The following is a 20,000-nucleotide window of genomic DNA, read 5'->3' on the forward strand; positions in this document are numbered from 1 at the left end:
AAGCTGTTCTGTGTGGTTGCTAGGGTCTCTGTGCGGTTGATAGGGTCTCCTGTGCTGTCGGTAAGGTCTCCTGTGCGGTTGGTAAGCTCTTCTGTGTGGTTGCTAGGGTCTCCTGTGCGGTTGATAGGGTCTCCTGAGCGGTTGCTAGGGTCTCCTGTGTGGTTGATAGGGTCTCCTGTGCGGTCGGTAAGCTGTTCTGTGTGGTTGCTAGGGTCTCCTGTGCGGTCTGTAAGGTCTCCTGTGCGGTCTGTAAGGTCTCCTGTGCGGTTGGTAAGCTCTTCTGTTTGGTTGCTAGGGTCTCCTGTGCGGTTGATAGGGTCTCCTGTGCGGTTGCTAGGGTCTCCTGTGTGGTTGGTAGGCTCTTCTGTGTGGTTGCTAGGGTCTCCTGTGCGGTTGCTAGGGTCTGCTGTGTGGTTGCTAGGGTCTCCTGTGTGGTTGCTAGGGTCTCCTGCACGGTTGCTAAGGCTCTCTCCTCCTGATTGTGTGCAGCTGGAGCAGGCGCTGAGGATGGAGTCGGCCGAGGAGGATCCGGGTTCCCCTGAGTCGCTCAGTCTAGCGCAGCAGAACGTGGATCTGCGCCGACGGCTGGACGAGGAGCAGGCGGCGTATAAACGCAAACTCACGGCGTACCAGGAGGGGCAGCAGAGACAAGCGCAGCTCGTGCAGAAACTACAGGCCAAGGTACAACACACACTCGATCATTAAAACACACACTCGATCATTTAAACACACACTCGATCATTAAAACACACTAGGGCTGGGCGATATGACCAAAATCTCATATCACGATATAAGTCATCTCATATCCCGATAACGATATATATCACGATATAGTACCTTTTCTGTAAATTCAATCAATTAATAATTTATATATATAATTACTACATGGAAAATACTTTTAGCATATATCAAATAAAAGAAAAGTTGATATATATATTGAGTATATATTAAGTATATCCTCAAAAATGTTTTATATATATATATATATATATATATATATATATATATATATATATTTTATATTCTCAAAAAAAAATGGGCAAATGTTTGATTAAGAATGTAGAAATATAAAATATGAACGAAATTTAAAACACTTTTCAAAAACAAATGATTACAGGCCCAACATAAAATATTGCTATATAAAATACCAAATGTAAAAATTAAATGGAAGATGTTTAAAATGTAGCAGAAATCAGGGCTCTGAACCTGTTCAATGAACGAAAACAAACAAACGAAATTTTGACAGGAGCATAACCAGAAACGGAAACCAAATTAAATGTAATCGTTCTGAACAGACCGTTTATATACTGTCTATGGAACAGACACGCTTATTTGAAATGGCCATTACCCGGTTAACAACGTTATTTTATCGTTCTGTTAACTATTTTAATTTGCCAGTCAACCAATCATGTATTCAAATAGTACAGACTGAGCAAATGTGATATTGACGCGCATAGCCTATCCAACGTGAGTGAAATGCCCATGCTCAGCTGTCAGTCATCATTGATAAGTCGCAATGGGAATGCGCTGGCGTTAGTTTTCCATACTGTATGTCACCAACTGTCAAAAATTAGGCCTACATTTCAGTGAAAATGAATAGCAGGTAATATGCAACTTTTTGTTTTTTGAAACCAGCGAAAATTGCAGGATAGTGTAGAACATGGATCCACACAACGTCACATCACGCACTTAAAGCGCTTCTGTGAACGGAGAAAACAGAATAAAGCTAAATATATAAAACTAATATATAGGCCGATATGCGAAATATAGGCTATTTGCCTTAAATAATTACAGATTAACAAACCGAAAGGAAGCATTTTGCTGAGCTTCGGATCATGCGACAGGGTCCAAAGTTCACAAAAAGGAAACCGAGATGTTAGAAAAGGGAATCGAGCTTGTTTTCTGTATTTTACGGCTTTAAAGTTTTGAATCATTTCTTGCTTCTATCCGTATGACCATAAATTACGGAGTAACGGATTCCTGTTCCTGTGATCGCGCCGACGCTTCACGGCACGCGCACACGTTCTTGCATTGCTAACTTGACATAGCAGCATGTTCATTATCAAAATATAATAGTCAACCAAACATAAAGAAATTTTACCAAATCATGTTCAGGCTACAGAGGTAGCCCCTCATTTAGGAACGAGCTCCTCGGTTTGTCCTGGCTGGTCCTGCTCGGAAACACCCGGTTCTATCACCCTTCACTCGCCATGTTATTCACATTTCTGCCTGCATTCTCATGGCGGCGTGTAAGATTGCAGTCCTCCAAATGATGAAAAAGTTTTGCCGTAAACAATGTTTTTTGCGACACCACGATATGAACGATAGAGCATAATATGAATCGATAGACTTTTTATATCGTCCATCCGATATATATCGTCATATCGCACAGCCCTAAAACACACACTCCGCCGGTTTCCTCTCTGAAAACACTGATCTTACGGCGTGTGTTCGCAGGTTCTGCAGTATAAGAAGAAGTGTGGAGATCTGGAACAGATGCTGCTGGAGAAGTCTGCTGTCAGTACATCCCATAATACCTCTCTGTACATCCAATAAATACATCCCATGATACCTCACTGTACATCCAATAAATACATCCCATGATACCTCACTGTGCCTCGGACACACGGGCTGAATAATATCCAGTAACATCTGAAGACTGGAGTAATGATGCTGAAAGTTCAGCTTTGATCACAGGAATAAATGACATTTGACAATATATTCACATAGAAAACTGATGATTTACATTGTCATAATATTTCACAATATTACTTTTTTTGTATATATATTTTTAATCAAATAAATGCAGCCTGGGTGAGCAGAAGAGATTTCTTTTAAAAATATAAAAAATCTTACGATCCCTAGACGTTCTATAGGCCACTCACGTTAAAAGAAGCACTTTTTTCTTAACTGACCTGTGACCTGTTCTAACGGTGTGAGGCGACCCCTGGGTGTGTGTGTGTGTGTGTGTGCAGGGCCGGGGGGACGGCAGGAACGGTCATGAGGACGAGGAGCCCAGCAGCGAGATGGAGAGCGCCCTCATCAGGCTGGAGGAGGAACAGCAGAGGTCTCACTCACTGAACACACTCCTCTGTCATGACACACACACACACACACACACACACACACACGTGTGCTTAACATGTTTGCATGTGTGTGTGCTTAAAGGATTAGTTCACTTAAAGAAGTGCTGATAATGTACTCAGCCCGATGTCATCCAAAATGTTCACGTCTTTCTTTCTTCAGTCGAAAAGAAATGAAGGTTTTTGAGGAAAACACTCCAGGCTTTTCTCCACAGAATGGACCTTTCTACACGGCTTCCAAGACTCGACACGATCCCAGCCGAGGAATAAGGGTCTTATCTAGCCAAACGATCGGCCATTAAAAAAAAAATATAATAATTTATAAACCTTTTAACCGCAATTGTTCGTCTTGTGCTGGTCTGCGACGCGCCACGCATTACGTCATCACGTTGGAAAGGTCACGAAATTTTTTTAAATAAATTAAAACAGATGTCGGACGATTTTGAAGTTGGGGGAGAAAATGAGATGGAGTTTTTCTCCCTTCCCTACTTTTTTGAACCGGAGCACACAGACAAATAACTTAGACAGATGACGTGAACGTGACCATTCCAACGTGATGATGTAATGCGTGGCCGTCGCGGACCAGCACAAGACGAACAATAGGCTTTATGCACAGCTGCACTACTTCCTGAACTTTAGCCAGGTCCTTTGTTTCCTGTCTGCCATTATTGGACAAACTGATTAATCCAGGTGTGCCTAACCAACAACAATAATCAGACACACCTGGATTAATCAGTTTGTCCAATAATGGCAGACAGGAAACAAAGGAGCTGGCTAAAGTTCAGGAAGTAGTGCAGCTGTGCATAAAGCCCATTGTGGTTAAAAAGTATATCATTTTTTTTCAGTTCAGTTGATCAACCGATCAGTTGGCTAGATAAAACCCTTATTCCTCGACTGGGATCGCGTCGAGACTGAAGCTGCGCTGAGACGGACATCTGATCCTTCTTTGAACACTGGGAGAGATGGTTGCCATTGAAGACATTCTGTGTAGAAAAAGCCTGGAATGTTTTCCTCAAAAACCTTAATTTCTTTTCGACTAAAGAAAGAAAGACATGGACATCTTGGATGACATCGGGGTGAGTACATTATCAGCTATTTTTTTTTAAAGTGAACTAATCCTTTAACGTGTTTGCGTGTGCTTAATGTGCGTGCGTGTGCTTAACGTGTTTACTTGTGCTTAACATGTTTGTTTGTGTGTGTGCTTAACGTGTTTGCGTGTGCTTATTGTGCGTGCGTGTGCTTAACGTGTTTGTGTGTGCTTAGCGTGTTTGCATGTGCTTAACGTGTTTGCGTGTGCTTAGTGTGTTTTCGTGTGCTTAACGTGTTTGCTTGTGCTTAACGTGTTTGTGTGTGCTTAGCGTGTTTGCTTGTGCTTAACGTGTTTGTGTGTGCTTAGCGTGTTTGCTTGTGCTTAACGTGTTTGTGTGTGCTTAGCGTGTTTGCTTGTGCTTAACGTGTTTGTGTGTGCTTAGCGTGTTTGCATGTGCTTAACGTGTTTGCGTGTGCTTAGCGTGTTTGCATGTGCTTAACGTGTTTGCGTGGTGCTTAACGTGTTTGCGTGTGCTTAATGTGTTTGCTTGTGCTTAGCGTGTTTGCGTGTGCTTAGCGTGTTTGCGTGTGCTTAACGTGTTTGCGTGGTGCTTAACGTGTTTGCGTGGTGCAGGAGCAGCGGTCTATCTGCGGTCAACGCTATGCTGCGAGAGCAGCTGGAACAGGCCGGACTGGCCAACGAGGTGCTCAGCCAGGACATCCGCAGACTCACTGCTGATTGGACCAGAGCGAGGGAGGAGCTGGAGCAGAGGGAGTGTGATTGGAGGAGAGAGGAGGAGGTGGGTGTGGCCGTACGCATCACCGTAACACACGGGAAGCTGCAGGGTTTAACGCATGCGTTTGTTCAGTCTTTCCACAGCTACTTCAGCAGCGAGCACAGCCGTCTGCTGGCGCTCTGGAGGCAGGTGGTGGGTCTGCGCAGGCACGTCTGCGAGATGAAGAGCGCCACCGAGAGGTCAGAGCCGGCACTGGAGCGCACTCAACACCGACTCAACACTCACCGGAGCGCACTCAACACCGACTCAACACTCACCGGAGCGCACTCAACACCGACTCAACACTCACCGGAGCGCACTCAACACCGACTCAGCACACACCGGAGCGCACTCAACACCAACTCAACACTCATTCAACACTCACTCAACACTCACTCAACACCGACTCAACACTCAACACCGACTCAACACTCACCGGAGCGCACTCAACACTGACTCAGCACACACCGGAGCGCACTCAACACCAACTCAACACTCATTCAACACTCACTCAACACTCACTCAACACCGACTCAACACTCAACACCGACTCAACACTCACCGGAGCGCACTCAACACCGACTCAGCACTCACTCAACACCGACTCAACACTCAACACCGACTCAACACTCACCGGAGCGCACTCAACACCGACTCAGCACTCACTCAACACCGACTCAACACCGACTCAGCACTCACTCAACACCGACTCAACACTCAACACCGACTCAACACAGACTCAACACCGACTCAACACTCACCGGAGCGCACTCAACACCGACTCAGCACTCACTCAACACTGACTCAGCACACACTCAACACCGACTCAGCACTCAACACCGACTCAACACTCACTCAACACTCACTCAACACCGACTCAACACCGACTCAACACTCAACACTCACTCAACACCGACTCAACACTGACTCAACACCGACTCAGCACTCACTCAACACCGACTCAACACTCAACACTCAACACTGACTCAACACTCACTCAACACCGACTCAACACTGACTCAAAACCGACTCAACACTCACTCAACACCGACTCAACACTCAACACTGACTCAACACTCAACACCGACTCAACACTCAACACCGACTCAACACCGACTCAACACCGACTCAACACTCAACACTGACTCAACACTCAACACTGACTCAACACTCAACACTGACTCAACACTCAACACTGACTCAACACTCAACACCGACTCAACACCGACTCAACACCGACTCAACACTCACTCAACACCGACTCAACACTCACTCAACACTCACTCAACACTCACTCAACACCGACTCAACACTGACTCAACACTCAACACCGACTCAACACTCAACACCGACTCAACACTCAACACCGACTCAACACCGACTCAACACTCACTCAACACCGACTCAACACCGACTCAACACTCAACACTGACTCAGCACACACTCAACACCGACTCAACACCGACTCAACACTCACTCAACACTCACTCAACACCGACTCAACACTCACTCAACACCGACTCAACACTCAACACTGACTCAACACTCACTCAACACCGACTCAACACTCACTCAACACCGACTCAACACCGACTCAACACTCAACACCGACTCAACACTCAACACCGACTCAGCACTCAACACCGACTCAACACTCACTCAACACTCACTCAACACTCACTCAACACTCACTCAACACCGACTCAACACTCACTCAACACCGACTCAACACTCAACACTGACTCAACACTCACTCAACACCGACTCAACACTCACTCAACACCGACTCAACACCACTCAACACTCACTCAACACCGACTCAACACTCAACACCGACTCAGCACTCAACACCGACTCAACACTCACTCAACACTCACTCAACACTCACTCAACACTCACTCAACACCGACTCAACACTCACTCAACACCGACTCAACACTCAACACTGACTCAACACTCACTCAACACCGACTCAACACTGACTCAACACCGACTCAGCACTCACTCAACACCGACTCAACACTCAACACTGACTCAACACTCACTCAACACCGACTAAACACTGACTCAAAACCGACTCAACACTCACTCAACACCGACTCAACACTCACTCAACACTCACTCAACACTCACTCAACACTTACTCAACACCGACTCAACACGGACTCAACACTCACCAAAGCGCACTAAACACTCACTCAACACTCACTCAACACTGACTCAACACTCACTCAACACTGACTCAACACTGACTCAACACTGACTCAACACTGACTCAACACTGACTCAACACCGACTCAACACTCACTCAACACTGACTCAACACTGACTCAACACCGACTCAACACTCACTCAACACTGACTCAACACCGACTCAGCACTCACTCAACACTGACTCAGCACTCACTCAACACCGACTCAACACTCACTCAGCACTCACTCAACACTGACTCAGCACTCACTCAACACTGACTCAACACTCACTCAACACCGACTCAACACTCACTCAACACCGACTCAACACCGACTCAACACCACTCAACACTCACTCAACACTCACTCAACACCGACTCAACACCGACTCAACACTCACTCAACACTCACTCAACACTCACTCAACACTCACTCAACACTCACTCAACACCGACTCAACACCACTCAACACTCACTCAACACTCACTCAACACCGACTCAGCACTCACTCAACACCGACTCAACACTCACTCAACACTGACTCAACACTCACTCAACACCGACTCAACACTGACTCAAAACCGACTCAGCACTCACTCAACACCGACTCAACACTCACTCAACACCACTCAACACTCACTCAACACCGACTCAACACTCACTCAACACTCACTCAACACCGACTCAACACTCACTCAACACTCACTCAACACTGACTCAACACTCACTCAACACCGACTCAACACTCACTCAACACTGACTCAACACTCACTCAACACCGACTCAACACTGACTCAAAACCGACTCAGCACTCACTCAACACCGACTCAACACTCACTCAACACCACTCAACACTGACTCAGCACTCACTCAACACCGACTCAGCACTCACTCAACACCGACTCAGCACTCACTCAACACCGACTCAACACTGACTCAGCACTCACTCAACACTGACTCAGCACTCACTCAACACCGACTCAACACTCACTCAACACCACTCAACACTGACTCAGCACTCACTCAACACTGACTCAGCACTCACTCAACACCGACTCAGCACTCACTCAACACCGACTCAGCACTCACTCAACACTGACTCAACACTGACTCAGCACTCACTCAACACTGACTCAGCACTCACTCAACACTGACTCAGCACTCACTCAACACTGACTCAACACTCACTCAACACCGACTCAACACTCACTCAACACTCACTCAACACTGACTCAACACTCACTCAACACCGACTCAACACTGACTCAAAACCGACTCAGCACTCACTCAACACCGACTCAACACTCACTCAACACCACTCAACACTGACTCAGCACTCACTCAACACCGACTCAGCACTCACTCAACACCGACTCAGCACTCACTCAACACCGACTCAACACTGACTCAGCACTCACTCAACACTGACTCAGCACTCACTCAACACCGACTCAACACTCACTCAACACCACTCAACACTGACTCAGCACTCACTCAACACTGACTCAGCACTCACTCAACACTGACTCAGCACTCACTCAACACCGACTCAGCACTCACTCAACACCGACTCAGCACTCACTCAACACTGACTCAACACTGACTCAGCACTCACTCAACACTGACTCAGCACTCACTCAACACTGACTCAACACTCACTCAACACCGACTCAACACTCACTCAACACCGACTCAACACTCACTCAACACTCACTCAACACCGACTCAGCACTCACTCAACACTGACTCAACACTGACTCAGCACTCACTCAACACTGACTCAGCACTCACTCAACACTGACTCAGCACTCACTCAACACTGACTCAGCACTCACTCAACACTGACTCAACACTCACTCAACACCGACTCAACACTCACTCAACACCGACTCAACACCGACTCAACACCACTCAACACTCACTCAACACTCACTCAACACTCACTCAACACCGACTCAACACCGACTCAACACTCACTCAACACTCACTCAACACTCACTCAACACTCACTCAACACTCACTCAACACTCACTCAACACCGACTCAACACCACTCAACACTCACTCAACACTCACTCAACACCGACTCAACACCACTCAACACTCACTCAACACCGACTCAACACTCACTCAACACCGACTCAACACCGACTCAACACCACTCAACACTCACTCAACACTCACTCAACACCGACTCAACACCGACTCAACACCGACTCAACACTCACTCAACACTCACTCAACACCGACTCAACACCACTCAACACTCACTCAACACTCACTCAACACTCACTCAACACTCACTCAACACTCACTCAACACCGACTCAGCACTCACTCAACACTCACTCAACACTCACTCAACACTCACTCAACACCGACTCAACACTGACTCAAAACCGACTCAGCACTCACTCAACACCGACTCAACACTCACTCAACACCACTCAACACTCACTCAACACCGACTCAGCACTCACTCAACACCGACTCAGCACTCACTCAACACCGACTCAACACTCACTCAACACCGACTCAACACTCACTCAACACCGACTCAACACTCACTCAACACTGACTCAACACTCACTCAACACCGACTCAACACTGACTCAAAACCGACTCAGCACTCACTCAACACCGACTCAACACTCACTCAACACCACTCAACACTCACTCAACACCACTCAACACTCACTCAACACCGACTCAGCACTCACTCAACACCGACTCAGCACTCACTCAACACCGACTCAGCACTCACTCAACACCGACTCAGCACACACTCAACAGTGACTCAACACTGACTCTGCACTCACTCAACACTGACTCAGCACTCACTCAACACTCACTCAACACTCACTCAACACCGACTCAACACTCACTCAACACTCACTCAACACTCACTCAACACTCACTCAACACCGACTCAACACCCACTCAACACTCACTCAACACCGACTCAACACCGACTCAACACTCACTCAACACTCACTCAAAACTCACTCAACACCGACTCAACACCGACTCAACACCAACTCAACACCACTCAACACTCACTCAACACTTACTCAACACCGACTCAACACCGACTCAGCACTCACTCAACACCGACTCAACACTCAACACTGACTCAACACTCACTCAACACCGACTCAACACTGACTCAAAACCGACTCAACACTCACTCAACACTCACTCAACACCGACTCAACACTCACTCAACACCACTCAACACTCACTCAACACGGACTCAACACTCACCAAAGCGCACTAAACACTGACTCAACACTCACTCAACACCGACTCAACACTCACTCAACACTGACTCAACACTGACTCAACACTGACTCAACACTGACTCAGCACTCACTCAACACTGACTCAACACTCACTCAACACCGACTCAACACTCACTCAACACCGACTAAACACTCACTCAACACCGACTCAACACCGACTCAACACTCTCAACACCGACTCAACACTCACTCAACACTCACTCAACACTCACTCAAAACTCACTCAACACCAACTCAACACCAACTCAACATCACTCAACTCTCACTCAACACCGACTCAACACTCACTCAACACCGACTCAACACTCACTCAACACTCACTCAACACTCACTCAACACCGACTCAACACTCACTCAACACTCACTCAACACCGACTCAACACTCACTCAACACCGACTCAACACCGACTCAACACCGACTCAACACCGACTCAACACTCACTCAACACCGACTCAACACTCACTCAACACTCTCAACACCGACTCAACACCGACTCAACACTCACTCAACACCAACTCAACACCAATTCAACTCGACACCGACTCGCTCGACTCGACACCGACTCGACACCGACTTGCTCGACTCGCTCGACTCGACACCGACTCGACACCGACTTAACACCGACTCCCTCGACTTAACACCGACTCGCTCGACTCGACACCGACTTAACACCGACTCCCTCGACTCAACACCGACTCGCTCGACTCGACACCGCCTCGTTACCGACTCGCTCGACTCGACACCGACTCGCTCGACTCGACACCGACTCGCTCGACTCGACACCGACTCGCTCGACTCGCTCGACTCGACACCGACTCGCTCGACTCGACACCGACTCGCTCGACTCGACACCGCCTCGTTACCGACTCGCTCGACTCGACACCGACTTAACACCGACTCCCTCGACTCAACACCGACTCGCTCGACTCGACACCGACTCGCTCGACTCAACACCGACTCTTCACTGACTCAACACCGACTCTTCACTGACTCAACACCGACTCGCTCGACTCAACACAGTGTGTGTGTGTCGCAGGGATCTGTCTGCGGTGAGGAACCAGCTGGCGTGTGCGGCTCAGAGTGTGCAGCTGCAGTGTGTGAGCACCTGCTCAGTCCTGCGCAGCCGGGAGGAGACGTCTGCGCAGATGCTGGAGAGAGAGACGGGCGTGCGACTGCAACTGGAGCAGCAGCTGAGAGAGACTGTGACGGAGATGATGACGCTGCAGGCCAAGAGCGACTCGGAGCGGGTCGAGATCAACACACGGTCCGTTACACATACACACACACACACACAATCACACTCTCTCACACAAACACACACACACACACACATACATACATACTCACACTCACACACATGCGTGGTCCGTTACTGGTTTAAATAAAATAAAATAAATTAAGTAAATGAAGTTTGAAACATTCTGTCTGTGTGTGTGTGTGTGTGTGTGTGTGTGTGTGTCAGGCTTGTGGATGCAGTGAGAGAGCTGGAGCGTCTCAAAGCTCATGTGGAGGACAGAGAACAGGAAGTGACAACACTCAACAGGAAGCTGCAGGTATGTATGTTGAGTTGTTTATTTGGACATGAACTGGTCCATATTGTCATTGGATCGTTGTGAGGAACCGCCCACAACAGGAAGAGGGCGGGTAAAGCGACCAATCACAGATCAGTTGTGATGAAGCTCACACACATTAATCCAGTGACGTGTGTGTTCAGGATCAGAGGAGCCTTGAGGAAACTGAAGTTCATTCACTCAGGACACACACTGCAGCACTGCAGAACACACTCCGAGACATCACACAGGTACTACACACACACACACGCACACACACACACTCCGAGACATCACACAGGTACTGCACACACACACACACATGCACACTCCGAGACATCACACAGGTACTACACACACACACACACACATGCACACTCCGAGACATCACACAGGTACTGCACACACACACACACACGCACACTCCGAGACATCACACAGGTACTACACACACACACACTTACACACACGCACACTCCGAGACATCACACAGGTACTACACACACACACACTTACACACACGCACACTCCGAGACATCACACAGGTACTACACACACACACACTTACACACACGCACACTCCGAGACATCACACAGGTACTGCACACACACACACACATGCACACTCCGAGACATCACACAGGTACTACACACACACACACACATGCACACTCCGAGACATCACACAGGTACTACACACACACACACACGCACACTCCGAGACATCACACAGGTACTACACACACACACACACACACACATGCACACTCCGAGACATCACACAGGTACTACACACACACACACACACACACATGCACACTCCGAGACATCACACAGGTACTGCACACACACACACACATGCACACTCCGAGACATCACACAGGTACTACACACACACACACACATGCACACTCCGAGACATCACACAGGTACTACACACACACACACACACACACACACGCACACTCCGAGACATCACACAGGTACTACACACACACACACACACACACACATGCACACTCCGAGACATCACACAGGTACTACACACACACACACACACATGCACACTCCGAGACATCACACAGGTACTACACACACACACACACACACACACACACACACACACACAGTCTCTGTCTCGCGGGCGCGCTCGCTCTAGATTCCGGGAGATTTTAACTAATTCGCGGGCATCAGTGAGCCGCTATCAATATGCGGGAGACTCCCGGAACTTGGGATGTCTGTATCTATAATAATATCTGCATTAGAATTATTGATTTTCATTAGGCTGTTGTTTTGGTGCTCCCTCAGCTCTTGATGCGCGTGGTGGGAGCGGCGGCGCTGACAGGCGGTAAAGCTGCTGTTTAAATGTGTTCGGCTTTTCTGTTACAGAAACATGTTCTCTAATCTGTTTAGAAGATTTAATACAAAATATATTAAAGTTTTATATCATTTTGTTTATTTCATATTATTATGATGACCAACACCAACTGTTTTACTTTGGCACTTTGGCTAAGAAAAGTTGACTTAAAAGATTGTGAACCAAAATTTATAAAAAATATATTTATTTTAAGTTATATTGTTGTAAACCAATCAGGGGGTTGGTGTAAAGCTGCTGTTTTATTTAAAAATGTGTTTACAGAAATGTTCTAATTTTGGAATAAAAAATTAAGTGACCTTTTTGTCACTTGTAATGAAGCTTGCTTAATATTATTGTCTTTAGCCTGGAGTTATGGCTCTCAATATCGCAATATATATCGTTGGGGAAAAAATATCGCAATGTAATTTTTTTCCAATATCGTGCAGCCCTAACACACACACACACACACACACACACACACACACACACACACACACACACACACACAATAGACAGGAACTAGTACATAGTACAGGTACGAGTCACTGCTTCACTGGTGTGTGTGTGTGTGTGTGTGTGTGCGTGTGTGTGTGTGTGTGTGTGTGTAGCTGGTGTTCTCTGACAGTGACGGTGTGGACGGAAACACTGAAGAGTCTCTTCTGCCGTTACTGCGCTCCTCTTCATCATCATCATCATTACCCATCATCCCTGACAGCTGTCTGTCTGCACTGCGCTCCAGTCTGACCCACAGACAGGTCCAGATACAGGTACACACACTCACACTCACAGTCACACACACACACACACACACACACACACATACACACACACACACACACACACACACACACACACACACACACACACACACACACTCACACACACACACACACACACACACACACACACACACACACACTCACTCACTCACTCATGTCTGTCCTCTGACGTCCGTCACTGTGTGTGTGTGTGTGTGTGTGTGTGTGTGTGTGTGTGTGTGTGTGTGTGTGTGTGCGCGCGCAGGAGCTGCGCGAGCGTCTGGCGTCTGCGCAGTCATCAGTCCAGCAGCTGCGCAGGCAGCAGACGGAGGCGGAGTCAGGCCGGCGGGAGGCGGAGTCAGGCCGGAGAGAGGCGGAGCTTCGTGTGCAGACGCTGCAGGGAGAGAGAGACGAGGCTCAGAGAGAGAGAGAGACAGCTGTGAGAGAGAGACACCGACTCAGACAGGAGAGAGACACGCTCAGCAGGTTTATATACAGTCATTATGTAACAACTGAACATTATATGGATGTGTGTAGCCGTGAGTGAGTGAGTGTGTGTTCAGGAGATGCTGCAGCTTTTGGCTTCTCCGCCAAGAATGAAACTGAGTTTTTGGGTTACAGGTGTTGGGGAAATATTTTATTAATTTTGGGGTTATAGTGGTCTCTGATATCTCTCTCTCTCTCTCTCTCTCTCTCTCTCTCAGTGAGAAGGAGTGTGTGTGTAAAGCGGCGCAGACGCAGGTGCAGCTGCTGCAGATGGAGTGTGAGAGACTGCAGGTGTGTGTGACGTCTGCGCAGAGAGAGAGAGAGGCCGAGCAAGAGGAGAGAGAGGCCGCGGACGTGGAGAGAGACCGAGCGAGAGCAGAGACACACAGAACGTGAGTGTGTGTGTGTGTATGTTGATGAGTGTGTGTGTCAAGTCATCTTCATTTATATAGCGCTGTTAACAATGTAGATTGTTTCAAAGCTGCATACAGAGATAAACGTATAGTTTAAGGGAACAGATTGTTTTGTCTTTATAGCGGTTCTTGAATAATGTTATTTTCCAGCTAAAGTTAGTTTTGATTGATTCACTTCCGTCGCAACGAATTAGTTATTAAATTAGAGGCCGCTAAGACGACAGCGTTCTCTCTACACACACTTTACACTGAACCTGTGAGAAACACTGATGCTCACGTGCGCATCAAGAATTAACTCTATAGTTATGTGCGTTTGAATATGTGTGCGCATGTTTGTAATTCTCTACAAACCAAGCCTTAACAAACTACTTGTCCTGCCTATAAAGTGTGTGTGTGTGTGTGTGTGTGTGTGTGTGTGTGTGTGTGTGTGTGTGTCAGTCAGCAGATGTGGGACGAGTCGGAGTGTCGTGCTTCTGCACTGCGAGCTGAACTGGCGGCGTTGAGAGAGTCTCTCCAGCAGGGGGCGTCAGACAGACAGATGATGGAGACGGAGAACAGACAGCTGAGCGACACACTCACCCGGGTCAGACACACACACACACACACACACACACACACACACTCCAGCAGGGGGCGTCAGACAGACAGATGATGGAGACGGAGAACAGACAGCTGAGCGACACACTCACCCGGGTCAGACACACACACACACACACACACACACACACACAGACACACACACACACACACACTCTCCAGCAGGGGGCGTCAGACAGACAGATGATGGAGACGGAGAACAGACAGCTGAGCGACACACTCACCCGGGTCAGACACACACACACACACACACACACACACACACACACACACAGACACACACACACACACACACTCTCCAGCAGGGGGCGTCAGACAGACAGATGATGGAGACGGAGAACAGACAGCTGAGCGACACACTCACCCGGGTCAGACACACACACACACACACACACACACACACACACTTTCCAGCAGGGGGCGTCAGACAGACAGCTGAGCGACACACTCACCCGGGTCAGACACACACACACACACACACACACACACACACTTTCCAGCAGGGGGCGTCAGACAGACAGCTGAGCGACACACTCACCCGGGTCAGACACACACACACACACACACACACACCAGTGTTTCCCCACAATGTATTCAGCAGCGGCGCAGCACTACTGCAAAATCTTGTAGTATTGATCAGTGATGACATGATCAGTAATATTACGACTCACTCACACACTGTAAGCACAGCAGTAAAGTAGACGCCTCCGTCTCAACACACTGTACGCGGCCGCTGCGAGTGCAACGCATATTCACATCAAATGTTACGCAGACGAACGGGACACTGCAGTTCACAAAAGTTCATTATTTGCATGTGATTTAAAGTCTTGCCGGTTAAACATGTCATTCACGCGCTTTCCTGAGCGCAAACACCGGCGCGCACACACACTAAAGCCTGTCTGACAGCGCCTGGATACTGGGATAAGCTATCTCTCGAGTCTTAATGCGCTAATACTGTCAAATACACACAAGGTTGACATCAACAAAGTTGGTCATGTCTAAAGTGAAAGAAAACAGGAAATGTAGAGACAATCTGCTTGTTAAATGTGTGTATATTAGATGAGTCGTGCGAAGGTCTTAAAGAGACAGTACCCATATAATAGTAAACACGCTGCCGCTTGTCCTTAAAGGGGTCATGACATGAGAAACCAAATTGGCCTTGATCTTTTGGTATATCAGAGGTCTTTGTACCATTAAAACGTCCTGCAAGTTTCATAGCTTAAGACGTCCTCCCCATTATAAACGAATCATTTATTTAATCAAGCTCTAAATACAGCTCGTTCTGGATCCATGGTAAGAAGTGACGTCACGGTGCGAAGTGACGTACCAGCGTTTGCATATGACCGCCTCCGGCACAAGACAACTACGCTTTAAGCGCAAGACAGCTACGCTCATTTCGTATCGTCGTCGCGCCCGCGCGCTGCGCTCCTCAAGTGTTCAGTCGACGGACAGCGAGCGCCTCACAAGTGTTCAGTCGCCGGACAGCGAGCGCCTCACAAGTGTTCAGTCGCCGGACAGCGAGCGCCTCACGAGTGTTCAGTCGCCGGACAGCGAGCGCCTCACGAGTGTTCAGTCGCCGGACAGCGAGCGCCTCACAAGTGTTCAGTCGCCGGACAGCGAGCGCCTCACAAGTGTTCAGTCGCCGGACAGCGAGCGCCGCACAAGTGTTCAGTCGACGGACAGCGAGCGCCTCACAAGTGTTCAGTCGCCGGACAGCGAGCGCCTCACGAGTGTTCAGTCGACGGACAGCGAGCGCCTCACGAGTGTTCAGTCGCCGGACAGCGAGCGCCTCACGAGTGTTCAGTCGCCGGACAGCGAGCGCCTCACGAGTGTTCAGTCGCCGGACAGCGAGCGCCTCACAAGTGTTCAGTCGCCGGACAGCGAGCGCCTCACGAGTGTTCAGTCGCCGGACAGCGAGCGCCTCACAAGTGTTCAGTCGCCGGACAGCGAGCGCCGCACAAGTGTTCAGTCGCCGGACAGCGAGCGCCGCACAAGTGTTCAGTCGCCGGACAGCGAGCGCCTCACGAGTGTTCAGTCGCCGGACAGCGAGCGCCTCACGAGTGTTCAGTCGCCGGACAGCGAGCGCCGCACAAGTGTTCAGTCGCCGGACAGCGAGCGCCTCACAAGTGTTCAGTCGCCGGACAGCGAGCGCCTCACGAGTGTTCAGTCGCCGGACAGCGAGCGCCGCACAAGTGTTCAGTCGCCGGACAGCGAGCGCCGCACAAGTGTTCAGTCGCCGGACAGCGAGCGCCTCACAAGTGTTCAGTCGCCGGACAGCGAGCGCCGCACAAGTGTTCAGTCGACGGACAGCGAGCGCCTCACAAGTGTTCAGTCGCCGGACAGCGAGCGCCTCACAAGTGTTCAGTCGCCGGACAGCGAGCGCCGCACAAGTGTTCAGTCGCCGGACAGCGAGCGCCTCACAAGTGTTCAGTCGCCGGACAGCGAGCGCCGCACAAGTGTTCAGTCGCCGGACAGCGAGCGCCTCACAAGTGTTCAGTCGCCGGACAGCGAGCGCCTCACAAGTGTTCAGTCGCCGGACAGCGAGCGCCTCACAAGTGTTCAGTCGCCGGACAGCGAGCGCCGCACAAGTGTTCAGTCGCCGGACAGCGAGCGCCTCACGAGTGTTCAGTCGCCGGACAGCGAGCGCCGCACAAGTGTTCAGTCGCCGGACAGCGAGCGCCGCACAAGTGTTCAGTCGCCGGACAGCGAGCGCCGCACAAGTGTTCAGTCGCCGGACAGCGAGCGCCTCACAAGTGTTCAGCGACGGACAGCGAGCGCCGCACAAGTGTTCAGTCGCCGGACAGCGAGCGCCGCACAAGTGTTCAGTCGCCGGACAGCGAGCGCCGCACAAGTGTTCAGTCGCCGGACAGCGAGCGCCGCACAAGTGTTCAGCGACGGACAGCGAGCGCCGCACAAGTGTTCAGTCGCCGGACAGCGAGCGCCGCACAAGTGTTCAGTCGCCGGACAGCGAGCGCCTCACAAGTGTTCAGTCGCCGGACAGCGAGCGCCTCACAAGTGTTCAGTCGCCGGACAGCGAGCGCCTCACAAGTGTTCAGTCGCCGGACAGCGAGCGCCTCACAAGTGTTCAGTCGCCGGACAGCGAGCGCCTCACAAGTGTTCAGTCGCCGGACAGCGAGTGGGTCTGTGTACAGGGAAGTTACGATGCCGCAGATGTGCTGTTCCTGGCTGTGGACAAACAACATCTGTGAATACGCTGCGAAAGATCCAGTCGTCAGGGGGAAATGGATGCACTTTATTTTTTGCGGACGTCTCAGTCACGGCAGTGTTAGTTTAAGCGTTTGTTCTGTACATTTGAAGGATGACTGTATTGAGCTTTGCCAGAAAACTGTTGCTCAAAGATAAGTCCGTGCCGACTATTCTGGGCTCAACAACGACGACGCAAACTGTAAGTAATGTGTTTAAAACTTTAAACTACTTTTTAAATACGCCGAATCCGCAAATCCTCTGGCTGGGGGCGTTAATAATTGATGCATAGGCACTGACGTTAGCCAATCACAACAGTGGGCGTTAACACTGAACTCTTAAAGGGGAAACACCCCCAAAACAGACTGTGTGAATCAGAGGATGAGAAACAGGGAAAAGGTCATAAATCACTACATTTTAAAAGTTTTTTGTAAAAAAAACTATAGTAATACTATAATTGCACCTAAGGGAACATAATAATAAAATAAAATAAAACATGTCATGACCCCTTTAAAGTGATAGTTACCCCAAAATAAACATTCTGTCATTGTTTACTCACTCTAATGTTGTTCCAAACCTGTATTCATGTATTTCTTGTGCTGAACACAAAAGAAGATATTCTGAAGAATCTGGGTAACAGAATAGTTGCTGGTCCCCATTGACTTCCATAGTAGAAAACACATATTCTATAGAAGTCACTGGAGTACATCAACGGTTTGGTTACCCAGATTCTTCAGAATAACTTTTATTTTCAACAGAAGAAAGAGGATAGAAATATGGACTAAATATAGTTTATTGGACTACTAAACTATATTTTACTCTAGCAAACTCTTGTTTTAATAAAAAAAATTGAAAAATTTGAATATGGTGCAAAAGGTCATTTATTTTCCGCCAAAATAGCAGCTAAATGCTAATTTTTCCTTCTGTTTTACAGTGAAATATTACAATAGTTATATATACATATTTGTGTAATATGTGTGTTTTTCTGTGCAGAGTGAGAGCAGTCGCGCTGAGCTCTCGCTAATGCTCACGAAGCTTCGCTCGGAGGAGTCGTCTCTCAGAGATTCTCTCGCTAAGATGAGCGCCATTAACGAGAGTCTCGCGCAGGACAAGTCTGAGCTCAACAGCCTCGTCGTACAGGTACACACACACACACTCACACACTCTCACACACACACTCACACACACACACACACACACACTCACACACACACTCACACACGCACACACACACACACGCACACACTCACTCA

General features: G+C 48.8%; 1 protein-coding gene across 7 annotated transcripts in view; it reads left to right on the top strand.

Moving 5' to 3' along the window:
- Window positions 1-20,000, top strand: part of crocc (ciliary rootlet coiled-coil, rootletin) — a 44,531-nt gene that overhangs the window by 3,563 nt on the left and 20,968 nt on the right. For 6 of the 7 annotated variants that reach the window (XM_079592229.1, XM_079592228.1, XM_079592224.1 and 3 more), the window contains exons 4-16: window positions 490-681; window positions 2,458-2,517; window positions 2,976-3,067; window positions 4,747-4,912; window positions 4,982-5,088; window positions 11,419-11,646; window positions 11,845-11,935; window positions 12,097-12,183; window positions 13,898-14,056; window positions 14,313-14,533; window positions 14,752-14,925; window positions 15,385-15,529; window positions 19,741-19,887. In XM_079592229.1, the coding sequence (XP_079448355.1) occupies window positions 490-681; window positions 2,458-2,517; window positions 2,976-3,067; window positions 4,747-4,912; window positions 4,982-5,088; window positions 11,419-11,646; window positions 11,845-11,935; window positions 12,097-12,183; window positions 13,898-14,056; window positions 14,313-14,533; window positions 14,752-14,925; window positions 15,385-15,529; window positions 19,741-19,887 (1,869 nt within the window). The remainder of the gene's footprint in view (window positions 1-489; window positions 682-2,457; window positions 2,518-2,975; window positions 3,068-4,746; window positions 4,913-4,981; window positions 5,089-11,418; window positions 11,647-11,844; window positions 11,936-12,096; window positions 12,184-13,897; window positions 14,057-14,312; window positions 14,534-14,751; window positions 14,926-15,384; window positions 15,530-19,740; window positions 19,888-20,000) is intronic. The other variant, XM_079592227.1, reaches the window with a different exon arrangement.

Source organism: Phoxinus phoxinus, assembly GCF_949152265.1.
Source record: "Phoxinus phoxinus genome assembly, chromosome: 20".
In the NCBI taxonomy this organism is placed as follows: Eukaryota; Metazoa; Chordata; class Actinopteri; order Cypriniformes; family Leuciscidae; genus Phoxinus; species Phoxinus phoxinus.